Below are 24,713 nucleotides of genomic sequence, written 5' to 3'. Positions count from 1 at the left end.
ATTTGATGAAGAATAAAATTTCCATTGACAGCATCTCTCTAAAATGTACCTAAATGGGAAATATTGCCAAATAGCGAAATTAAACCCCACAAAAGGTACGATAAGGCTATTGTTAGTTAATAAACGTAATTTAACAACAAAATTTCACTGATAAATATTATAGCTAGAGATTTCATATGTTCGGCGGACCATAGTGAAATTTTGTGAAGAATAATTTTTCCATTGACATCACCTTTAAAAAATGAAGAATTGTTGGACAATTTGGCCTCAACTTAAAATAAGTGCATACATAACCTAAACATTTTTGGTTATGGTTTATATATCCCAATTTGTTGTTGTTTTTTTATTATGTAATATTACTGCTACCGAGTTCTTTTGTTCGATGACCTATAGCGAAATTTGATGAAGAACACAATTTCCATTGGCATCATCAATCTAAAATGAACACATATGGGAGATAATGGCAAAGAATTGCAACAACCAAAAACTATTGAGAATCTTTGGGTTTTGTACTTTTTATGTAATATAGGCTTTTTGGTTTATATTTTTAGTTAATACAGGTGTTATTATTTTGATTTTAAGTACTTTTTTTAAATTGTTCATTTAATACATGGTAAGGCATTAATTCTTTTTTCCTCTTGAAAAAAAGAAACTTTTTTATTAATATCAATTTCACACATAGTTTGCCATTGTTAATTTCTTTTAAAAATACGTGCTATGAATTAATGTCGATTTTCTCAAAATTAATAATTTGTAGAGTTATTTGTTATTCTTTTTTAATTTTAATTGCATTTGGAAATTAGCACCTTTTTTGTTTTCATTGCATTTTGATTATTGCAAAAAAAAATAGAAGAAATATAAATTCATAGAAGCAATTTTTAATTTGCTCACAACGCCTAAAAGTATACACTACGAAAATGTGCAAACAAGCAGTAGTTCCCATAGTGAAATTTGATATAGAATATATTTTTTTTACATTGACCATCATATCTTCCCAAAATTAACCCCTATGGGAGATATTGGCCCAAAACGATGACAACAACAACCCCCAACCAAGGAAAATTAATAAATTTGCCCTTTCACTATATTCAAATTCCGTATTAAGATTTCAATGATAAATATTAATGCTACAGGGATACTTTGTTCTGAGACCCATAGTGAAATTTGATGTAGAATATATCTTCCATTGATATCATCTGCAAAAAATAAAGATTTGTTAAACAAATTGGGCACAATTTGAAATAATTACCTAAATAACCTAAAAATTCTACTTTGTTGATATACCCCAACTTTGTTGTTGCTTTTTTATTGAAAAGTATTACAGCTATCGTTTTCATTTGTTCTGAGACCCATAGTGAAATTTTATAAAGAATATTTTTTTCATTGGCATCATATCCAAAAATTTAAAAATTAGTGTTCAATTTGGCCTCAACTTGAAATAATTACCTAAATAACCTAAAAAATCTTCTTTGTTGCTATACCCCAAATTTGTTGTTGCTTTTTTATTGAGAAATATTAAAGCTATCAATTTCATTTGTTCCGAGACCCATAATGAAATTTTATATAGAATTTTTTCCCTATTGGCATCATCTTCAAAAAATGAAAAATTAATGTTCAAACTGGCCTGAACTTGAAATTAATAAGTATATAAACTAAAAATGCTTCTTTATTGATATACCCTAATTTGTTGCTGCTTTTTTATTGAAAAGTATTGCTGTTTTCAATTTCATTTGTTCTGAGACCCATAGTGAAATTTTATATAGAATGTTTTTCCCATTGTCAACAAATTCAAAAAATGAAAAATTAGTGTTCAAATTAACCTCAACTTGAAATTAATATGTTTATAACCTAAAAGTGCATCTTTATTGATATACCCAAATTTGTTGCTGCTTTTTTTATTGAGAAATATTAAAGCTATCAATTTCATTTGTTCTGAGACCCATAATGAAATTTTATATAGAAAAAATTTTCCATTGCCATCATCTTCAAAAAATGAAAAATTAATGTTCCAATTGGCCTCAACGGAAATAATTACCTAAATAACCTAAAAATTCTACTTTGTTGATATACCCCAACTTTGTTGTTGCTTTTTTTTTTTGAAAAGTATTACAGCTATCGTTTTGATTTTTTCTGAGACCCATAGTGGAATTTTATAAAGTATATTTTTTTCATTGCCATAATCTTCAAAAAATGAAAAATTAGTATTCAAATTGGCCTCAACTTGAAATTACTACAAATTTCATATTATTTACATTATTGGCAATCAAGGTCATAGAACCAAGATCGGATCGGATCAGCTACCAAGAGTGTTAAGTCCTCTAATGCTATTTGATACAAAAAAATCATTTAAAATTGTGATATGCCAAAAAATATATGCCAAATTTAACCTCAAATTCTAACAGTGTGTTAATTAAATTAAAAAATAATTATTTATCAAACTTTTTCCGGAGGTTGTCCTAAAATAACATATGGCGGAGCGGGTTTTTTTATGATTCTAAATTCTATAAAAGTAGCTGAGGTATTACCTACAGACACCACTTCAAAATGGCAACCACAGAAGAAACTACTCTACCGCCACAAGAAATCCAAGAGGAACAGTTACCGCAAGAAAGCAACTACAATAACAATAATAAAGCAACTAAATTGAGTCATGAAAATAATTGGAGTAAATATAGAAAATGAAATTTTGATTTTTTTTTTATTTAATTATAAATTAAAAAAAATCGAAATTATTTTTTTTTTCTAATTTTTTAGTAGAATTTTGAAATATGTACTTTTTTTTTAATTATAATTTATAAAAATTTTTTTTTTTTCTAATTTTTTAATTGAATTTTGAAATTTTTTATTTATTTATACATTAAAAAATGTTTTTTTTATTTAATTAAAAAAAATTATTTTTTTTCGAAATTATTAAATTTTTTTAAAAGAATTTTGAAACATTTTTTAATTTAATAATAAATTAATTTTTTTTAATTTTATTATTATTTTATTTTTTTTTTTTTTTTTTTTGTTCTTTGAAATTCGAAATCAAAATTAATTTTCCAATTCTAATTTTTCAAATCAAATTTTTCTAATTTTTTTTCTTTATATTTCCCATTTTATAGCCTCAAAAGAAGCTGACGAAGCAGATTCCGATTCCTCGGTACACACCCTGCATGGTCTGCGTTATCTTTATAATGGTTATCGTTTCTTGGGCGTTTATTTTCCCAAAACCAAAAAACCCCTATATCTGATCTGGTCGATTTTCATACATATCTATGTGACCATAGGTCTGCCAACGGGTTTTATAATGGGCATCATCGCTGATGTAACCGATGAAAATGTCGAAATTGGCAATCTCTTAACCTCCGTACAGGTGGCCATTAATGTTCTCGGCTGTTCGACTAAAATTATCCTAATGTCAATACTTTTTCCCAAATTACGAAAATGTGAGACGATTTTCGAGCAACTCGATAAACGTTGTATTAGTCGGGAGGAAAAACAACTGGTGCGCCGATTTATGCATGATGGCAATCGATTGGTGCTGCTATTTACAATTGCCTATTGGTCGTATTCGAGTAGTACGATGATTAGTACGGTGATATTTGGCCGCTTACCCTATAATATTTATAATCCGTTTATCGATGCTGAGGCATCTAGGGGGAATTTTATTTTGGCGGTTATTATGGAAATGATACCGGTGGACATTGCATGTTTCATGCAGGTGGTGGATGATTCATATGCTGTCATCTATGTGCAAATATTGAGGACTCATGTTCAGGCCTTGATTGTGCGATTAGAAAATTTAAACCAAAATCAGGGGGAGGAGAAGGAGGATGCAGATGCTCAACAGGAGAGAAATGTTGAGAAATTACGCCTGTGTATTATTGATCATCAAAATATTATTGAGTAGGTTTCAAATAGTATTCCATATATATTTTCCTTATAAACATCTCTCTCTCTCTTCGAGGCTGTACAACCGTGTATCACCGGTAATATCCATTACCATTTTTGTACAATTCACCATAACTGCCAGCCTACTGGGTTCAACACTAATAAACATACTGATATTTGCCACCAATACTGCCTCAATGGTGGCCTCTTGCTTCTATGTCCTGGCCGTTGTTGTGGAGGTATTCCCGCTATGCTACTATGCCCAGTGTTTAATGGATGAAAATATTCAACTGACCGATGCCATATTCCATTCAAATTGGGTATATCAAAATGAACGTTATCGTAAAATGTTGATATTTTTTATGCAACGTTCCCAGAAGGTCATCGAATTTACGGCCGGGAAATTATTTCCCATTACCTTGAGTAGTTTTTTGAGTGTGAGTGCAAAAAAAAAAGACAGGAGAACACATTTTTTCATCATCATTCTTTCTCTTTGCAGATTGCCAAATTTTCATTTTCTTTGTATACCCTGATAAAGGAAATGGATTTGAAGGAGCGTTATGGTTTGAATTAATATTGGAAAATAAATATATAATTTATTCTGAATATATGATCGATATAAATAACGAATATATCAATACAAAAATAGCTCAATACCAAATCATAGCCCACAAAATACCTATATTTACATTATCAATTTATTATTAAATATTATGGCTAGAGATTTTTTTTGCTCGGAGACCCTTGGTGAAATTTGATGTAGAATATATTTGTCATTGATTTCATCGCCCAAAAATGAGGCTATGTGGAATATATGGGCAATGAACGGCAACAAACCCCAAAAAAGAAGCAGTGTTTGTTTTTAATATACAAAATTTAAAATTACATTATTTTTTGATAAATATTATAGCTAGAAATTTCTTTTCTTTGGAGACCCTTAGTGAAATTCCATGTAGAATATATCTGTCATTGACATTATCTCCCAAAAATGAGGCTATGTGGCAGATATGGGCAATGGAATGCAACAAGCCCCAAAATACCTCAATCGATTTATTTTCCCTTTAATACCAATTTTATATTAAAATTTTTCTTGATAAATGTTATAGCTAGAGATCTCTTTTCTTTGGAGACCCTTAGTGAAATTCCATGTAGAATATATCTGTCATTGACATTATCTCCCAAAAATGAGGCTATGTGGCAGATATGGGCATTGAACTGCAACAAGCCCCAAAATACCCCAATCGATTTATTTTCCTTTCATCCAAATTTCATATTAAAACGTTTCTTGATAAATGTTATAGCTAGGGACTTCTTTTGTTCAGAGACCCATAGTGAAATTTTGTGCAGAATAACTTTTCCATTGACATCACCTCCAAGAAATAAAGAATTTGTGGTCATTTTGGCCTCAACATGAAATATATTCGAAATTAACCTCAAAATATTACTTTGTTGATATAACTAATTTTAAAATTTAAATTTCATTGTTATTATACAGACTTCTTTTGTTCAGAGACCTGTATTGAAATATTGTGAAGAATATAATTTCCATTGACAGCATCTCTCTAAAATGTACCTAAATGGAAAATATTGCCAAATATCAAAATTAAACCCCACAAAAGGTACAATAAGGCTATTTTTAGTTTATAAACTAAATTTAGCATGAAAATTTTACTGATAAATACTATAGATAGAGTTTTTCGGTGACCCATAGTGAAATTTAGCGTAGAATATTTTGCTTATTGACACCAAACCCCTAAAATGAGGTTTTGTGGAAAATATTGGCAAAATTGAAAAATGCCATGAAATTTACTACAAAAATGCCTCTCTTTCATCATATACAATTTTTAACGGCATTTTTAAGCAATAATATTGAATTTACAGATTTGAAATGTTTGGGAACCTCTAGTGAAATTTTGTGAAGAATATTTTTTCCGTTGACACCAAACCCCTAAAATGAGGTTATGGGGAAGATTTTGTTAGAATTGAAAATTACTATGAAATTACCCTTTGAAATATTTGTCCTCTACATATATACATTTCTAACGGTACTATTTCTAATTAAATCTTATTTCCACAGATTATTCTTGTTAGGGGACCTATAGTGAAATTTTGTGTAGAATATTTTTCGCGTTGACACTGTACACCGAAAATGATGTTTTATGAGAGATATTGGCAAAATTGAAAAATACAACGAAAAAATAAAAAAAAATCTAACCTAAAATTCTACACAATGATTTTCATTCAGACTTTATATTTTAAATATTCTAGTCAAATGCCTCAAAACATTTATTTTCAAAAAAATCTATACATTCTTTATTACTTTAATTTATGGTAAATAATTTTATATATTTTTTAATAATAATTTGTAAAAAGTTTCTTAAAATACTTACTTTAATAAAAAATTATATTTGTAGATTAGATAATAAAATGCATTATCTTCAATATAATTTCGAAATGTCTTCATATTGTACTTTTTCAACAATGCGTCCCTTCAACGGCCCACGGGCAATTTCAATGGTAACACAATAACGCTTTTCGTCTAATTTTCGCAGTATAGCCTCACAACCTCTATAGGCACCATTTACCACTAGTATCGGTTTGTCAAGGGCTGGTATAACAGTTTCCAAATGGGCCTGAAAAAAAAATCATTCAAAACATTATTTCTAAATTTTTGTTATATAAAATAATTTCGCATTACCTGATCAACTTTGACTTTTTCACCCGTTTCCAAAAATTTCACCTTGGCCACATATTTATCCACCACCTCTTGAATGACGGCTTTTTGTTTATAGAATTTTTCACCCAATGATTTGCTAATGAACTTCACCACAATACCCTCGTGCAACCAATAGTCCTTGCGATTGGCTTTTTCCTTTTTCTGTTCTTCCATTTTTATGATTTCATCCAAGGCTGAGGTAGAAGATGAGGATCCAGATCCTGATGATGATTTGTGTTTATTATTTTCTAATTTAATTGCCTTGGGTTTCTTAAAACCCTCCTCATCTTCTTCACACTCTGAACCACTACTGTTGTCATCATCCCGTTTTTCTTGTTTCACCCTTTTCTTTGCCATCAATGCCGACGGTGCCAACAATTTTGTTTCCGGTTGGAATTTCTTTTCCAAACGTATATCCAATTTCAAGGGTTGTTCCTCATCTCTTCTGAGTTCCGTGTATTTTTCTTCATCATTTTCCCCCGTTGTACCATCTTTCTTTTTCGTCTTTTCAATTTGTTTCTCAATGAATTCCATCATACGCTCCTCATCATCTTTTTCCATTTTCTCTTTACGTTCAGCTTTGGCCTGTCGCTCCAGAGCCTCGGGACTGCGATCGATATAGGTGACAAACCAACCTTTTTCCGTTTCATCGGCCACCACTTGACCCGTTCGACCCAACCATTTAACATAATCGGATAATGTTAGCCACCGGGTGGCATTCATGTGTATGTGATTCTTGTCGGCAATGTATTCCTGATAGACCTTATTGGCATTGACACGTTTGGTGCCGAATCGTCTTCGCAGTAATTCCATATATCCATCGGAGAATTCTTTGGAAAAGCTGTGCAGGAATTTGCCCGGAGCATCGGCAAACAGGAGCAACTGGCGCTGATGGCTTTCGCTGGTGGTGTGGCATTTGAAACCATTCTCATCACGACATTGTTTCTCACACATCTGACAATACCAGCGTAACTTCTGCAGGCCCTTGGCCTTCATTTTGTTGGCCAAGTATTTGGGAGTTCCCACCTCTGCACGACCCATTTTGGATGATTATTTCCAACGATTCTAATTCTTTGGGAAACTAAGGGAAAGATGCTTCCTCTATTTTGAAGAAGAATAACTGTTTTACTTATGCACCTATCAAACTTAAAAACGTTCCACATACAATGAACAGAAGGAGTTAGCTGAGAATGGATGATAAAAATGAAATCAAAGCAAAATGGCATAAAACCATATTGTTTACGAATAAGGGTAAAGCAATACAACGATATTATCCTCTCTTTTGTCTAAAAAGAAAAGACATGAAGGAATATCAATCAGCTGATTGATGCTCTCTACAAAATAGGGACACGTAGGGCGATTTTTTACGGTTGACCTTCTGCTGAATAAACCTTCCAAATTTAATAACGTTCCACTTGCAATGAACAGAAGGAGGGAGTTTGTAATAAAAAAGCGAAATCAAAGCAAAATTAACATATTGTTTAAGAATAAGGGTAAACCATAACGTGTTTATTATAATCTTTTGTCTAGAAAGTGACAACATTAAAGAGTGTTAGTCCTGATTTATATTAGGCGAGTTTACTTGCGGCAATTTTTATCGTTCTCTTTTGAACTTGCTCCATGCGTCTATACAAGTCCCACAGCATTTCCAAAAAAATTTTTTATTTGTTGTTTTTTCACATTTAAATATATATAAAATGTCAACAAATACGAAATACACAAAACGAATTGCCAGAAAATTGTCGGTACGAGCAATTTTTTTCCAGTTCTATTCCCCTTGCCCCTCTCTCCTACAAACAAAGACTTGCCGCAAGTAAACTCGCCTAATCTAAATCAAGACTTAATTAGCTGATTGATTTTCTACAAAAAATAGGGTTACGTAGGGCGATAACGAACACAATTCCCACAGCGGCGTCTGGCGTTAACTTTCAACTTAAGGGTAACAATTATTTAATTTAAATCTAATAATAGCAAAGAATTTTGTTGAAATTATATTTAATTATACACTGTGATTCAGAAAAACAAGTATTCACCCTTATAATAGTTCAAAAATCTGATATTGATAGAAAATGCAAAAAAAACAATACATATTAAAATAATACAAATTACCATAACTTGAGGTGAATAACAAAAAAGTCACTCTGGCTTCTTCTGTCAAATATGAAATAAATATGCCCAACAGGTTGTTGTTGTGTTTATTGGATATTTTTTAACACATAACTAAAAAATGAATGAAAGGATATGATTTATTTTCAAAATCTAAAATCTTTTCAAAATCTTTTTACCGGGTCACTATGGGTCACCGAACAATAAAAATGTGTAACTCTAAAACGGCATGTACACTAGAACTTTATCACCGGGTTAACCTACTTTATGAGTATTTATTTGACATATATGCAAAGGAATTGACAATTGAAAACCACTGGGTTAACGAAATCCGGTTAAATGTAAACGACCTATTATGAAATGGCTATTTCATCAAGTAAACCCGGTAAAAATTATTTCCATGTATATGCCGTTTTACAAAGCAATTATTACCAGGCGAATAAATTTTGCATATATTTTACATTATATTCAAAATAATACACAAAAAATATATTTATTATGATATGACGGAACATGCCACCTTGAGAAAAAATGGTTATCCAATGGTAGCTATAGTCTACCTTGTAATAATTATACCATGTCAATAAGGTAAACCAGGAAGATCAGCTGTTTCTCCACATCAACGTCAAAATGTAATATAAAATAGGATTTAAACGCTATTATCGGTATTATTATCGAACATTTGTTTAAATTTTGAACACTATAATTATTATTAATATATTAAAATAATAATATTATTTTACATTATAATAATACAGCGTCCAAGCTAAAGTTATTAATTAACCTTGGTAAAGGAAAATTATTTTATGTATATTTCTTTACAATTTTTGTTTTAATTTTATTTTTAATAATAATAATAACAATAACAATTTAATACCAAGTGTTTGAAGAAAGTGAAAATGTGTACATACATATTTATTAATTGTTGTTGATAATGCATAGTAATAAACGTCAGTCCAGTATTTTTCGCTGACTCAAAAAAAGCGCATTTTTTTATTTACGTATTCCGGCCATCCCCCCTCCCATAAAATTGAAAATAATGCATTTTATTAGAATTCTCAAGCCATTTTATATTGTACTTGTTATTGCCGAAGACATTAAACAATTGTTTGTATTCAAAAGACGACGACGTTATTTGTTTAATGACTTTTTAATTTATTTTTTTTATTTGCAATACACCGAAAAAGGGTGTAATAGACATTTGTATGTATATATATACGTGCTTACATTTCCCATTAAATATCTGATAAGCAAGAAATTCCTAATAAAGACGTCAGACTGTGAGTATTTTTGCAATTACAAATCGTAAGATTATATTTTGGATTTTTTCACATTTACTTTTGAGGAAAAACAAAACAAAATGTATTTTTTAAAACGCCAAGAAAACAACATCTAACTTCCCAGATCATAAATTTATATTATGGCCAGTTTTTAAAAACAATTGTTTCTTTTAATGTCTCAAAATTTTTCCGAGAGAGTATTTAAAATCCCATTTTCTTTACACAAAACTATTTGAAAATAAACTATATAATAAATTATAATATTCTCCATACATCTCTTATTCAAAATTGTTTATTAAAAAAAACATAATAATTTCAAAATAATAATTTTCTAAACTAAAAAATTTAGTTTATTGCAGAATTTCTGTCTGATATTTGGTTGATTTTGTTATTGCCCAATATCTCCCACACATGCCGATTTTAGAGAGATGAAGTCAATGGAAAATATATTCTACACTAAATTTCACTATAGGTCTCCGAACAAATGAAATCTCTAGCTATAACATTTCCCAATAAAAAATGCTAAAACAAATGAAGATATATCAACAAAACACCTTTTTGAGGTTAAGTTCATGTTTAGCCTAATTTCGTAAAGAATTTGTCATTTTTTGGGTAAAATGTCAATGGGAAATATATTCTTCACTAAATTTGACTAATGGTCTCGAAACAAATGAAATCTGTAGCTATAATTTTTCCCAGTTAAAACAAGCAACAAAAAATTTAGTGTATTAACGAAGAAACATGTTGTCTCTCTTGAGAGCGAGAGAAGACAATCTGTAAAAATTATAACAATTTCAGGCAACAAAACAAAAAATTATTAATAATAATATATAAATAAGCAAAGCCAAGTGAGAAGCCAACACAGTTATCGGCAAACTCGCGCGGTTATTGTACACAAAACGGATAGACAGAAGAAAGTGAAACATCTATTTAAAAGAAAGGAAACGGAAATAAATTTATTAGAACTATTAATAAAAAAAAGTGCTAAAATAAATACGAAAAATGTTAAATAAATTAATAATCTATTTATTAATATTAATCTCGATCGCACATTCCCTCAACGCCAATATTCCACCAAGAGAGCATCAAGAAATCATCGAAAAATCAAATACCGGCAGTCATTTGCGACAACGTCGCGAATTAACCGATTGGCTAATTGCCCCCAACACCATCTGGTGTGGTCGTGGTAATAATGCCAACGATACCTATAATAATTTGGGTGGTGCTACGGCAGCGGATAAATGTTGCCGTAAACATGATCATTGCAAGGTATATATCCCAGCCATGAGCAGCCGTTATGGCGTCTTTAATTATCGTCCCTATACACTGTCACATTGTAATTGTGATCGCCGTTTTAGGACTTGCTTGAAAATGGCCAATGATGAGGATTCCAAAACGATTGGAAAATTCTTTTTCAATATTGTACAAATGAAATGTTTCACCTTGGATAAGGAGATCAGTTGTGAAGAACGTGGTGATAAGGCGACAGGAGAATGTTTAACGGAGCGTATTAAATATAAGGCATACGTTAGAAATAATAAGAAATTTTAAAAATATATACAAATTTAAAAAAAATAATATCAAAAAATATTTAAAACAAATGTAAGGTTGCATTTATACGGAAAGTGTTTTATGAACAAGATCAGCTGTTTCTCAAGTCAGCTGTTAAATACATATCATTGTGAATTGTGAATTCTCAATGTAAAAAACGTAAATTATATAAAATTATTAAATTATCAATAGTTGATATTTTATAATTAATAATTTATATGTTCCATATATTTTATTATTATTATTTATAAAATAATTCTCTGTGATTATATACATTATATTATTAGAAGTTAATTTTTTAATAATTAATACTTATTAGATATTATTATATAAATAAATAAACGATATATAAATTTGTTAATTAATTTGTTTTAAATGATTTCAGTCCTGGGCAATATCTCCCATATGGGTTGATTTTATGCAAATAATGTCAATGGAAAATATATTCTATAGCAAATTTCACAATACGTCTCCGAACAAAGTATATCTCTAGCTATAATATTTATTAATAAAAATGTCAATATTAAATTTAGTTTATTGCAGAATTTGGTCTGCAGAATTTCTGTCTGATATCTGGTTGATTTTGCTATTGGCCAATATCTCCCACACTGGCTCATTTTAAAGAGATGATGCCAATGAGAAATTTATTATACACTAAATTTCACTATAGGTCTCCGAACAAATGAAATCCGTAGCTATAATATTTTACAATAAAAAAAGCAACAACAAATTGGGGTATATGAAAAAAGATAATTTTTAGGTTAATTTCAAATTGAGCTTGATTTTAGACAATTCTTCATTTTATAGTAAAATATCAATGGAAAATTTATTCTTCACTAAATTTCACTATAGGTCTCGGAACAAATAAAATCTGTAGCTTTAATTTTTCCTTTAAAAAATGCTAAACAAATGAAGATATAGCAACAAAGCACCTTTTTGAGGTTAAGTTCATGTTTAGCTCAATTTCGGAAAGAATTTGTAATTTTTTGGGTAAAATGTCAATGAGAAATATATTCTACACTAAATTTCACTATAGTTCTCCGAACAAACGAAATCTGTAGCTATAATATTTCCCAATAAAAAATGCAACAACAAATTTACATACTTTTTTCAAATTTAGGCCAATTTGGGCCAAAATTTTTCATTTTTTCGAGACGATATTAATGGAAAATATATTTTTCACTAAATTTCGTTATGGGTCTCTGAAAATATGAAATCTGTAGCGGTAATGCTTTCACAACAAAGATGCAAAAAGATTTTTTTTTTTGAATAATTTCATATTCATTTATATTAAAATTAATTTTATTTTCTTATAATTTATTATTAATTTATAATTATTATATATATCTTAACAAAATACCCTAAATATATACACCTACAATATACATATATTTAAAATGTACTAAAAGAATATGTTGTCGGGACATATGTTAACTTTAATGTAGTTGCTGTTGGTCCAACACCGGAAGAGGTAGATGACGGCGCCAGCGCCTGCTGTCCTCCCACCGCAACATTTGTTTTTCTTTCAGGTACCATTGACATCATACCCTCTTCACGATGCTTACGCATATGCCCCGCTAATCCCGATGCCTGCTTATAGGCACTACCACATATTTTACATTTAAATTTCTTCACATTCAAATGTAGAAAACTATGATGATAGAGAGCTTTCTGGCGGGCAAACGAGGCATTGCAGACCTTACAGATGTGCGGCCGTTCCGTTGAATGCGATGCCATATGTTCGCCCAATGCCGAACTGGATACAAAGCGTTTCTGACACACCTCACAGGCATAGGGCCTCTCGCCAGTGTGTGAACGTTGATGTACCCGCAATGTTTCATTTTCCCGACACGTATAGCCGCACGCGTCGCAGATGAGATTTTTCGGTTTTGTGTGGATGTTTTGGTGGGCCCGCAGACGGCGCATGGTGGCAAACAACTTGCCACAATTTTCGAAGTCACAACAGAAACTACGATCGGTTTTGTGCACATCGATGTGCCGCCTCAGGTAGTATTTTTCGGCAAAACTTTTACCACATCCCGCCATGGGGCAGGTGAAGGTTTTTTCGGCATTGTGGGTTTTTTCATGGCGCTTCAGTTGATGGCGTTGCTTGTGGCGCGATTCACACACAGAACATTTCCAGCCCTCGTGTGCCACAACAACATGTTTATCTAAATATTTCCTTTTTGGGAACACCTCATTGCAGTCGGGACAAATGTGTTCTTTGATCTCGGTGCTGGTGCACTTTTTTTCTTCACTTGTATCGTGTACCCGTTTTATGTGTGTCTTCAAAGATCTCTCATTTCGAAAGGATTTGTTGCAAATTTCACATTCCACACAGGATTGGTTTGTGTTGGAGGTGGTGGTGGTGGTAGTGCCATCAGTATTTAACTAAAAGAAACAAATTTGGTTATTCAAACCCCCAATAAATAAATTCATATCACTTACAATTGGCTTATAGTCCTCATCGGAGCTATGGTTGTCTTCATCGCCATCATCATCATCCTCCGCCTCCTCTTCAAAATCACTGTTAATTTTGTTCTTAGCCTTTTTTACCTTTGTTTGGGGTTCCTTTTTCAACACGGTTATAACCTCCTCCCCATAGCTGTCATTGTCGCTATACTCATCATTATTATGATGGTCATCATCCGCATCACCATCAATATTATCATGACTGGAGAGAAAATCCTCCTCTTCACCACCAATCAATGCCTGACTATCCCAGATTTCCTCTTCGTGTAATTGATCATATTCGGCAGGTTGTGTATCACCTGATTCTGATTTTATTTGCACTTCCGCTGTCACACTCTGAGTGTTGCTTTTGTTATCAAAGGACTCCGTTTTAAGTAAATCATTTTCAAAGTGGACATTTTGGATGTGCAACAGGAAATCATCAAAGACGAAATGCTTCAAACCACATACACACAGAATTGTAAAATCTCTGGAGCTATGGAAATAAATTTCACCACATTTCGCCTTTGGCCGATCGCCCAGAAACGTTGTTGGTGGAAGGACTTTTAACATTTCTCTTTTCGTTGAGTTTAACTCTCTCTAGGCCGATGGGGGAATGTCCTGGACTAAAATTGTAATAATTAACCCTTTGCTTTCGTTGCTTGATTTTTCTTGTTTTGTTTGGCTATTGTACAACAGACAACAGTAACAGAACGGGTGAATAGATGTCCGTTATTGTAACGTAAACGTGACGTATCACCTGATAACTTGTAAACAATCAAATCCTGTTGTAGAAATGTGAGAGAGAGAGGAAAAATGGTTTGTAGAGAAATTTAAGTCTAAGGTATTTCTAGTTGGGTTTTTTTTTATAACAAAAATTGTGTTATTGTAATTATAAAAAAAATTACAAAAAACTAAAATTAAAATAAAACATTAACATCATTAAAAAGAATAATTTAACTTAAATAATAAAGAAATAAACCCATATGTTTAATGTGATTCATTAAAATGAACTACTTAATTAGCTTCTTCTAGCTCTGGAGAGCTAGCTCTTAAAGCGAGAGAGATAAATTGGCGCATAGAGCAATTAAATATAAAAATTAAAAAACAACTAAAACGAACATTAGCAGAGTCATAAAGAATAATTAAACCTAAAATAAATAATAAAGAAATAAATCCATATGTTGTTCAATGTGATTCCCTAATATGAACTTCTGAATTAGATGCAAATGTGTGTGCTTCCTCTTCCTTTGAACACTTAATATGCCAGTTGAATTGATAACACAACGGAGAGTTTTAATTATTCTATCATTTAAATTTTTATAGAATACAAGGAATTTAATTAAATTAATTTTTTTCCTGAATTATTATATAATTAAAAAGATAAAAATTTCACATTTAACTTTCATATACTAACAATCATGCACTATACTATTAACAGCCGATATAGTTTCCTCACGGGCCGCTATCGGCGGTGTTACCTCCAAAACACTCGATAAATTATCTGGGAAAAATGATGGATACGAAGACGATGAATTTTGTATTAATTCGACAATGACCCGTTTTGCCTCTTCCTCTTTGTGATTAACTTCATTGGGATCAAAAGTGGAATGGCCGCAATTGATTGTTGGGTGATGATGATCATCATCTATCAAATGATGATGTGATGTTGTCGCCTCCTTGCTCTCACTTAAAACTTCATTATCATCCGTATATATTTCATCGGGTATTTCAGAGGGTTCTTCAATCACTTGACCCGAATCGTTGTATGTATCGGTGATAATTTGAAAATCATCTTCATTCGTTTCGATATTATTCCGATGAAATGATCGGGATTTTCTTCTTTTGTTTCGTTTTTGTCCATTGGAGGACGACGAACCCCCCACCGTAGACTGATCTTTTCTCGGTTTGGGTGGTGGTCTTGGCAACTTGTGCATTATTTTAAAATGATGACTTAGTCCCGAACTGAAATTGAACACCTTACCACAAACGGAACAGGAAAGTAGTCGTTTGGGACGTGGCGTATGGGTTTTCATGTGTTGGGTAATGCGCAGCGTAACCTTGCCACAGACGACACACGTTTGCGGCACTTGTTCCTTGTGATTACGCATATGTTCCATTAAAAAGAATTCCGTTGAATATTTACGACCACAAATATGACATTTGTGCACCTTGTGGGAATTGTGAGATATGACGTGCTCCTCATAGGTTACGGCATTCGAAAAATTCTTACCACATTGTTGACAATTAAACGGCCGATCCAAGTGTACTTTTATCATGTGACGTTCCAAAAGGCTGAGACTACTTAAGCGGCGATTACATATCTTACACACAAATCCGTCCGGGTAGTGGACCGATTCAATGTGTTGTTTTAACTGGCCGTATTTGTTAAAGAGCTGATTACAATCTGGACAGGCCAGAGCCAGTTTAACGGAACTATCCGATTCTAGATAATGAGTACGTTTGTGTATTGTTAAACTGAAATGGCTGCGAAATACCTTTCCACATGCTGGACAAACAGATTTTGTATCATTCGTTGCTGATGTACTTGGATGGTCATCACTATTGCTGTTATCCTTGCTATCCTTCCTTAAAGATGTCACAGTCATATTTTTCGTTAATCTGTCTTCAGTCGATGGCAAGGTGTTGGGTATTTTAGTGCCCTCTGGTATTAGGGTAATAAGAGTTTCACCAATTATCTTTTTGCTGGCCTTCTTTCCAAGCCCATCACCGTTGCCGAGATTTTCATCTTGTTCCACAGATTCGGATGAATGACGACTTCTATTCAAATAACCATTGGAAGGCAATACTTGTTGTGATTTTGTTTGCTCGGTTTTTATGCGTTCGTATATTTCGGCAATGCGATTTTTTACAGCAATAACTTTAACCGTAGTGACTTTTTTCTTTTTAGGATTTTTGTTGGCCAGAAATGTCTTTGCTGGTGTTACCTACAAAACGAAAGGATTTGAAAGAAAATTGAAAAAATATCTTATAAGCAAAAAAAAAAATACTAACCCTAATATTTTTAAAATTATTTGGATATTTAACTGGCGGTTCATTTTCATCCACAATTCCTTCGGTACGCATTTTTTCAATATTAATCTCCTGCAGGAAACACTCTTCAAATGTTTTGTTTTTTGATTTTTCATTGTCATGCTGCTGCTTGGAAGCATAACATGTATTGGATTGTTGAATTAAATTTAAATCATTGGAGGTTTCTTCCACTTGCTCTTCATTTTCCATTAAGTCTTCGCATACAGATTCATTGGAAGAACATGTAGTGTTGGCATTTTCCAAATCCTCCTCCAAATCACATAAATCCGTATCTTCTCTGGATAAGATTCTATTTGATTCCAATTCCACATCATCTTTTGACACATCGCCAGCGATTTCATCATATTCGGTGTATTCGACAAGTTCTTGCTCATCTGCAGTGATATTTGTATCATCATCAATGTGTTCACTTAAATGTTGACAAAAATTATATATATTTTCATAATTGTTATTACAATATAAACAAATATAACGTAGTATACGCGTTTTGCTATTGTAAACAATTGTTCCACAATCTATGCAATCGTTATTTTCTGCATCATCATGTTTGTTGTTACGGTACACTTCATCGTAAATGTCTTCGAGAGCGTCTTCTGTTTCCATTTTTTGTTATTAATTATATTAATTATTTAAATTTTTTATTTTATTTTACTTAAACATTGATTTGCTTTGGAAGGCAAAACTTCTTAGAAACAGCTGATTTTACAGCAGAGTTGACAGACTAGGCATCACGCCGTTTACAACAGGAGACGGCGTCATAATAGCGGCATTTCAATTTCCAACTTTTCATTATTAGTTGATTATGTATGAATAATTTTATTGAATAAATAATTGCTTTTAGCATTACAGTTTCCAATTTTTATTTTCTGTGTATTGTTATTTAATATTTGTAATTCTTATTTTCGCTTTCGAAAGGACTGATAACTCAGTAGAACAAGAGCACGGCGTCGGAGGTGTTTTTACATGGCGTGCATGTTTTCGTAATGGCGGCATTTCACTTTACATTTTTTTGTTATTAGTTTATTATGTATTTATAGTTTTATTGAATATATAAATCCAGTTTCAATTTTTTTATTATTTTTGTATGGCTTCTTATTACTTTTTTGTTTTTGCTTACGAAAGAACAGATTTCCCAGAAACACAGCATCACCGTGGTTTTGTATGGCGTTGATGGTTTGTTAATGCAGTTATTCTATTTTCAATTATTACCACCTTGTATTTATTATATTTTTTCAAAAAAAAATGTAAAAAGAAATATAAACGCATTCGTGAGATGAAGTTTAGTTTATTATTATATTTTTAGTTTTAATTAAGTCATTTGTTTATTTTGTTGCAAAAAGAAAGTATTTTTTTACACAACGCCGTTAATTTTTCTCAAAGAGCGTGAGCAAAACCCTCTTTACGTCATACGTTACGCTTTTTGCAAATGTCAAAAAAGTTGTTGTTGTTGTGAACTCAATTACGGCCGACGACGACGACTGCATGTTGAGAACTTGAACACGCCAACAATTCCATTCCGGTTGGTAGATATTTTTCGTGATAAAAATAAATAAAACTCCAACGACAAAATGCATCCCGATCTTACCGAACGGATACTCCAACACCTCGATACCGTTGAAAAGGTCGACACCCTAAATTTGGTCGATGTTTTCGGTGTTGATCATCAGAAAATTGTCGGTGCCCTGAAATCCATACAAGCGCATGGTGAGTTGGTAAATGCCGAAACGACATCACGAAAATCTTTGGAGGTCACCGAAGAGGGTCAAATGGTTGTGGCCCAGGGCAGCCACGAAGCTGTGCTCTACAATGCCGTTCCCCTTGATGGTATCGCCCAAGCCGAACTAATGAAAAGTGGCCCGAACGCCAAGGTTGGTTTCAGCAAAGCCATGTCCCAGGGCTGGATTATGGTCGATAAATCGGTGAGTCCACCGTTGGTGAAACGTAAAGTGGATCACATTGAGGATACGGTACAGCAAAATCTCATTGCTGTGGCGGCGGGAAAGACCGATTTGCCGGCAAATTTAATTGCGGAATATAAAAAACGTAAACTGCTGCAGGAAATCACCACCAAAAGTTTTATTCTCAGCAAAGGCCCCGAGTTCTCCACAACTCTTACCAAATTGGAAACTGATTTGACCGTGGATATGTTGGCTTCTGGTTTGTGGAAAGATTTGAAATTCAAATCGTATAATTTCGATGCCTTGGGCGCTCCACCACAGCGTGGACATTTGCATCCACTGTTGAAGGTGCGCACGGAATTCCGTCAAATCTTTTTGGAAATGGGTTTCTCGGAAATGCCCACAAATAATTATGTGGAGTCGTCGTTCTGGAATTTCGATGCCCTCTTCCAGCCGCAACAACATCCAGCCCGTGATGCCCACGACACTTTCTTCATCAATCATCCGGCAAAGAGCTACAAATTCCCTCAGGACTATTTGCAACGTGTCAAGAGTGTACATTCCACGGGCGGTTATGGTTCACAGGGCTATGGCTACGATTGGAAATTAGAGGAGGCGCAAAAGAATTTGCTGCGTACCCATACCACGGCAGTAAGTGCTCGAATGCTCTACAAATTGGCCAATCAACCGGAAGGTTTTAAGCCAGCCAAATATTTCAGTATCGATAAGGTGTTCCGTAATGAAACACTCGATGCTACCCATTTGGCTGAGTTCCATCAGGTTGAGGGTGTGATTGCTGATGTTGGCCTGACACTGGGTGATTTGATCGGTACCCTTTATGAATTCTTCCGTAAATTGGGCATTACACAATTGGAATTTAAGCCAGCCTATAACCCATACACCGAACCAAGTATGGAAATCTTTTGTTTCCATCCGGGTTTGGGTAAGTGGATTGAAGTGGGAAATTCGGGTGTTTTCCGTCCGGAGATGTTGCTGCCCATGGGTATACCCGAGAATGTGAATGTTATTGCCTGGGGGCTGTCACTGGAACGGCCGACAATGATTAAATATGGCATAAATAATATTAGGGATTTGGTTGGGCCCAAAGTCGATTTGAAAATGGTCGAAGAGGGTCCTATATGCCGTTTGGAACGGGCTTAAAAAATAATAAATGCAAGAAAAATGTCGCTTTTTTATTATTAAATATTTATGTACTATGTGATTATGTTTTTTTTTTTTCATTAATAAACTTAATAATAATTATCACATTGGGTGTGTTCGTGAACTTAAGAATTTGAAATTTGCAAAAAATTTCCCTTAATAAAAAATGTTGCGAAACTTTTTCCTTTAATAAAATATGTTGCGAAACTTTTTTCCTTAATTAAAAATTTTGCGAAAATTTCCCACTGATTTTAATTTTTTCAAAATTTTCAAATTTTTTTAAATTCATCCTAGATAAAAAATTAAATATGTTCTAGTAAAAAAATTTCTTCTGATTTAAATTTTTTCCAAAATTTTAATTTTTTTAATTCTTATTCTAAGCTACGAAAAAAAAACAATTTTATTTATGGAATTTAAAAATTTATCTTTAGATAAATTCTTCAGGACATCATTTCCCCCCAAATTTAGGGGAAAACTCATTCCCTCAATTTTATTTTTTTTTAGTTTTAAAAAAAGAAAATATTACATATCTAGAAAAAAATGCATTCATCACTCTTCTTCTTAATCTTTATGAGGATGTGTGGCAATGGAAAAGTCCAAACGTTTGCATACGATGGCCACAACAAATATCAAAAATACAAATGAGATGAGCAATAACGGCTCCTGCAACAGCAAGACCTTCGAAAATGTATAGGTCAACTCGAAGTTGGCGATGTGATTCTCCACAACATTCTTCTTCGCAAAGGTAATTGTTGGCCGACCGAAGGTGTCCAAGTAGGTATGCGTTAAACCATCTTCTTGGCGCTCCACGGGATAGGGTGTTTTCAATTTAATATCAGTACATCCTTCGGGTAGGATTATCTTTACCACAGCCTCTTCGATAAACATATCATCAAAGATGTGATCAATCAGACGCATTTTTAGCAAATAATTGCTGCCCTCGCTGAAGAGATACTCAAACGATGGCATGTTGTAACCAATGGTATATTGGGTTTTCCAGCCACCGAACAATGGGAAACGTGGTCTCAATTCCAAGTCGACATATTCACGCAACACATTCATATTGGATGTTGAAATATTACCATTACTGTCACGATAATAAACACCAAAGGCCGAGGCGGGCAACATGGTTTTGTAGGACTTGATGGCAGCCTGGCCGGAACGAGAGTCTTTTTGGAATTCATAACGGGAGAAGGAACCCTTCAACTTGGCACCGGAGTGGGTAAGTTGAATGTGCTCCTCAACGGCAATATTGCCCCAATGGGAAATTTGTATGGTGCGCTCCAGGCGATTGACGGTCATAAAGGGACTTTGATTTTCATAATGGACATACAGCTTTTCTTTGTTGAAGGCTGAAATGGAGATTTTTTTTTAAATTTATTATTTCTTTATTGATTTTTTTTTTTTTTTTTGCTCACCTGCCACATTCTCATAAGGTCCATATTTGATTTTGCTACCCGTCACCGTATACGGTTTAGTTTGATTGTAGGCTATGATATTCGAGGAACTTAAGACAACCTGGGTTTTTTGTTCGCCCGTTTTATAGGGCGTATAGAAATAAAGCTGACCATTGTATCTCACTAACTGCTTATCGGATTGTTTGATCTCCTCTGGGTAGGGTTGTAGCTGCTTGACAAACACCAATTCCACCAACAACTCCTGGGTGGCGGCCGCCTTTGGAAACTCCACATTGTAATAGGTCACATCATCCTTTTGCTGCTGTGCCTGTAACTTCAACTCTTTCTTCTTCGGGTCTTTGGCCACAATGTAAGAGAGCGAAGAGTGTAACTCATTGGGAATGATTAATTGGTATTTGGAGAATGGCTTGCCGGCATCATCAGCGGCCGTAATTTTCAATGTTTCCTTAGTTAATTGTGTGGATAAATCCAAGATGCGATCCACATTTTTATTAATTACTTCGCCACGAATCGCCGGCACATTGAGAATAAACAGAATACCAAAAACTAAAAGTTTTAGGGATTTAGAAAAATGCCGCACCATCACCACCATTTCGCTTAGACACGTAAGAAAAATTTTCTGATGTTTTCATGGGCATCATAAAGAGTCGTTGCCGGCGGCAGATAAACTGCTGGCGATGGTTGGCATGCATTGTTAGTCAACGGCGTTAACAACGGTGTGATAACGCCGTCAGTGTGAAGTAAAGTAAACACAATGCGTAACGTTATACGTTCAGGGCGTTTGACTTCATGCAGGCGTAAATGTTGTAGAATATTCAAAAAATACGTAATTTAAATAAAAATAAATTAAAATTATTAAAAACAAGAAACATAAAATTAAATTCGATTACAAACGATGTGGAGTAGCGATAACCCTGTTATCGAAGGTGGGCGGGTACGCATTGGTTTTTAACGGCGTCAACAATGTTATTGCGTCGTCAGTGTAAAGTCAAATAAATACAATGCGTAACGTTATACGCCTAGGGCGTTTGACATGATGGAGACGTAAATGTTTTAGAAGAAAAAAAAACGACAAAATTTAATAAAAATAACAAAAATAATAATAATAACTAAATTATTTAAAAAAATATTATATTATATATTTTTTTTAATATTTACATATTTTGGTAATATCGTTCACGTAAATTAAAACATAACCTAAAATACTAAAACCGTTTTTAAGATCATAATATATAGGAGGTTTCTCATGATATATGTTACAGCTACAGATTTTGTTTGGTCAGAGACCTATAGTGAAATTTTGTGTAGAATATTTATTTCATTGACATCATTCTGCTAAAATGACGTTTAAAGTGAAAAATCATGTAAATTGAAACATAACCTATCACCTATTTTTAAGATCAATATATATATATATATATATATATATCGATTTATTCATGATATATAATAGTTATTGATTTCGTTTGGTCAGTGACCTATAGTGAAATTTTGTGTAGAATATTGACATCATTCCGCTAAAATCACGATTATAGGGAAAAATTGCATTAGTTGGGAACATAACCTAAAAAATCAAAACATTTTTTACAGGCCTAATTGATAATGAAATTTTAATAATATCCAATTATAGCTGCGGACTTCGTTTGTTCGGAGACCCATAGTGAAATTTAATGTATAATATTTCTTTCATTGATAACATCCTGCTAAAATGATGTTTAGGTGGGAAAAAGTTATATATTGAAAAAAAAAAACCTAAAAAAACTAAAACATTTTTGACGGGCCCAATTTATAATGAAATGAAATAAATTTTTACGTGATATCTATGATAGTTACAAATTTCTTTTGTTCTGCGACATATAGTGAAATTTTGTATAGAATATCGCGCTAAAATGACGTTTTAAGTTAAAAATCACGTAAATTGAAACATAACCTGAAACAATTATTCTAAAGAAATTAAGTTTCTCTTTTTTTGAGATTTTTTTTTATTTTAATTTATTTTTTTATTTATAATATATGTTAATATATTTATTTGTATTATTTTTAATAAAATTTAGTTTTTTTATTTCTTATTTTTCTTTATTTATTTTTATTTTTTATAACAGGGAGGAAATTTGTTTGTTTTTTAATATTTTGATTTTTTGTGGTTTTCTTTATAATACAAATCTAATTGAATATATACTTATGTATAATAATAACGATGTAAATTCTACAACTTTGTGGGTGTGTGTGTGTGTGTTAAACTAAAACCTAAGATAAAAATGTTGTCCTTTTTATTTATTTATTTTCTTTTTTTTTGTAGAAAAATCTATTTCTTTTTATTGCGTTTCTTTTTCTTGTCCGAGCCATGTAGGCCACCGCCTTTTTTGCGTGTTATGCATACACGACAGAACCAGTCTTCATTGTCTTTGGGTTCAACAATTATGCCAACACAGACCCTGCAAAAAATGGGATTTAAATTTATTCTTATATTTTTCATAAAGGAAAATTCAGCCCAAAGAACCAAGAGAGAGAGAGAGAGAGATTCCAAAATGCTTCTTCTTTTTCTTACTTACCAATGATACCATGCATCACAGCCATCACAACCAATCATGGGCGACCCATCGTCAACTTTTCCACAAGCCGGACATATCCACACCCGATTACCCTCAGCATCCTGGAAACGTGAGGATGAGGATGTTGGGGTTAATTGTTTTTTTAATTTTTTTAGCTCATCTCTACTTACAATGTATGAAGAGGGCCGGCTTGTTTCGGTAATGAGGGTGAGGGGACTTTTTCGCTCGCTCCCACCTGCCGAAGATGAGGATGATGCTTTTGCTGAAGAATCGACGGCACTACTGCTGCTGGTGGAGCTTGTATCATGTTTGGCCGTTTGCAATAGCTGATGGGGTAATAATACCGAACTGGCTGATATTGTGCCGCCCGATAGCCAAGGACTGGGTGGTGGTACAATCATGTTGACATTGGAGGTGGCCGTGGAGGAGGTGGCGGAGTGGGAGGATGTGTTGGCAGAGTTATCCAGGGCTCCACTATTACTGCTGGCGTTGGTGCTCTCTGTAAGATAATTTTTTTTTTGAAATATTTGGAATTTTGAGAAACGTTGTTACCCTTACCTGCCGCTGCAACTTTCGGTTTGGGTGGCCTTGTTACCAACGGTGATATTCTGGCCAATTCTGGCGATGGCTCCCGTGGTGGTTCTCGTGGTGGT

The 24,713-nt window shown here is 33.0% G+C and overlaps 7 protein-coding genes across 7 annotated transcripts; 3 read left to right on the top strand and 4 right to left on the bottom strand.

The window, feature by feature from the left end:
* The first annotated feature begins 2,544 nt into the window (after positions 1-2,544).
* LOC133328537 (odorant receptor 7a-like) lies at positions 2,545-4,447 on the top strand. The gene is made up of 4 exons (XM_061537101.1): positions 2,545-2,665; positions 3,105-3,888; positions 3,950-4,310; positions 4,373-4,447. Exons 1-4 carry the CDS (start codon positions 2,545-2,547, stop codon positions 4,445-4,447), a joined length of 1,341 nt encoding a protein of 446 aa, XP_061393085.1.
* A 1,864-nt stretch (positions 4,448-6,311) lies between these two features.
* On the bottom strand, positions 6,312-7,640 carry LOC133328514 (DNA/RNA-binding protein KIN17). The gene is made up of 2 exons (XM_061537078.1): positions 6,572-7,640; positions 6,312-6,506 (listed from the first exon to the last, which is right to left on the bottom strand). The coding sequence occupies exons 1-2, from the start codon at positions 7,628-7,630 to the stop codon at positions 6,312-6,314; spliced, it is 1,254 nt and encodes a 417-aa protein (XP_061393062.1). The 5' UTR covers positions 7,631-7,640.
* A 1,632-nt stretch (positions 7,641-9,272) lies between these two features.
* LOC133328536 (acidic phospholipase A2 PA4) lies at positions 9,273-11,526 on the top strand. Its single transcript, XM_061537100.1, has 2 exons — positions 9,273-9,283; positions 11,055-11,526. The coding sequence occupies exons 1-2, from the start codon at positions 9,273-9,275 to the stop codon at positions 11,524-11,526; spliced, it is 483 nt and encodes a 160-aa protein (XP_061393084.1).
* Positions 11,527-12,918: 1,392 nt separating this feature from the next.
* Positions 12,919-14,550, bottom strand: LOC133328535 (zinc finger protein 234-like). The gene is made up of 2 exons (XM_061537099.1): positions 13,975-14,550; positions 12,919-13,917 (listed from the first exon to the last, which is right to left on the bottom strand). The coding sequence occupies exons 1-2, from the start codon at positions 14,548-14,550 to the stop codon at positions 12,919-12,921; spliced, it is 1,575 nt and encodes a 524-aa protein (XP_061393083.1).
* An 839-nt stretch (positions 14,551-15,389) lies between these two features.
* Positions 15,390-17,634, bottom strand: LOC133328534 (zinc finger and SCAN domain-containing protein 21-like). The gene is made up of 3 exons (XM_061537098.1): positions 17,026-17,634; positions 15,864-16,925; positions 15,390-15,656 (listed from the first exon to the last, which is right to left on the bottom strand). The coding sequence occupies exons 1-3, from the start codon at positions 17,632-17,634 to the stop codon at positions 15,390-15,392; spliced, it is 1,938 nt and encodes a 645-aa protein (XP_061393082.1).
* A 934-nt stretch (positions 17,635-18,568) lies between these two features.
* Positions 18,569-20,090, top strand: LOC133328510 (phenylalanine--tRNA ligase alpha subunit). Its single transcript, XM_061537071.1, has one exon. It carries the CDS (start codon positions 18,600-18,602, stop codon positions 20,088-20,090), a length of 1,491 nt encoding a protein of 496 aa, XP_061393055.1. The 5' UTR covers positions 18,569-18,599.
* Positions 20,091-20,651: 561 nt separating this feature from the next.
* Positions 20,652-22,100, bottom strand: LOC133328533 (dolichyl-diphosphooligosaccharide--protein glycosyltransferase subunit 1). Its single transcript, XM_061537097.1, has 2 exons — positions 21,509-22,100; positions 20,652-21,442 (listed from the first exon to the last, which is right to left on the bottom strand). Exons 1-2 carry the CDS (start codon positions 22,098-22,100, stop codon positions 20,652-20,654), a joined length of 1,383 nt encoding a protein of 460 aa, XP_061393081.1.
* Positions 22,101-24,713: the final 2,613 nt, after the last annotated feature.

The sequence above is a fragment of the Musca vetustissima genome, unplaced genomic scaffold (genome assembly GCF_032173495.1).
Source record: "Musca vetustissima isolate MV318-11 ecotype Yass unplaced genomic scaffold, APGP_CSIRO_Mvet_v1 utg3263, whole genome shotgun sequence".
Lineage (NCBI taxonomy): Eukaryota > Metazoa > Arthropoda > Insecta > Diptera > Muscidae > Musca > Musca vetustissima.
This window is presented reverse-complemented; position numbering and strand designations above follow the sequence as displayed.

What these genes read in the sequence shown, in the direction of transcription:
- LOC133328534 (XM_061537098.1), bottom strand. Translation starts at nt 17,634, where the DNA reads ATGGAAACAGAAGACGCTCTCGAAGACATTTACGATGAAGTGTACCGT. An exon ending in TGGATGAAAATGAACCGCCA is followed by an intron (nt 16,926 to 17,025) that starts GTTAAATATCCA and finishes TTCGTTTTGTAG; the next exon opens with GTAACACCAGCAAAGACATT. An exon ending in CGAGAAAAGATCAGTCTACG is followed by an intron (nt 15,657 to 15,863) that starts GTGGGGGGTTCG and finishes AGTGAGAGCAAG; the next exon opens with GAGGCGACAACATCACATCA.
- LOC133328533 (XM_061537097.1), bottom strand. Translation starts at nt 22,100, where the DNA reads ATGGTGGTGATGGTGCGGCATTTTTCTAAATCCCTAAAACTTTTAGTT. An exon ending in ACCTTATGAGAATGTGGCAG is followed by an intron (nt 21,443 to 21,508) that starts GTGAGCAAAAAA and finishes TCTCCATTTCAG; the next exon opens with CCTTCAACAAAGAAAAGCTG.
- LOC133328535 (XM_061537099.1), bottom strand. Translation starts at nt 14,550, where the DNA reads ATGTTAAAAGTCCTTCCACCAACAACGTTTCTGGGCGATCGGCCAAAG. An exon ending in ATGAGGACTATAAGCCAATT is followed by an intron (nt 13,918 to 13,974) that starts GTAAGTGATATG and finishes TGTTTCTTTTAG; the next exon opens with TTAAATACTGATGGCACTAC.
- LOC133328537 (XM_061537101.1), top strand. Translation starts at nt 2,545, where the DNA reads ATGGCAACCACAGAAGAAACTACTCTACCGCCACAAGAAATCCAAGAG. An exon ending in GATCATCAAAATATTATTGA is followed by an intron (nt 3,889 to 3,949) that starts GTAGGTTTCAAA and finishes TCTCTCTTCGAG; the next exon opens with GCTGTACAACCGTGTATCAC. An exon ending in CCTTGAGTAGTTTTTTGAGT is followed by an intron (nt 4,311 to 4,372) that starts GTGAGTGCAAAA and finishes TTCTCTTTGCAG; the next exon opens with ATTGCCAAATTTTCATTTTC.
- LOC133328514 (XM_061537078.1), bottom strand. Translation starts at nt 7,630, where the DNA reads ATGGGTCGTGCAGAGGTGGGAACTCCCAAATACTTGGCCAACAAAATG. An exon ending in AAAAAGTCAAAGTTGATCAG is followed by an intron (nt 6,507 to 6,571) that starts GTAATGCGAAAT and finishes TTTTTTTTTCAG; the next exon opens with GCCCATTTGGAAACTGTTAT.
- LOC133328510 (XM_061537071.1), top strand. Translation starts at nt 18,600, where the DNA reads ATGCATCCCGATCTTACCGAACGGATACTCCAACACCTCGATACCGTT.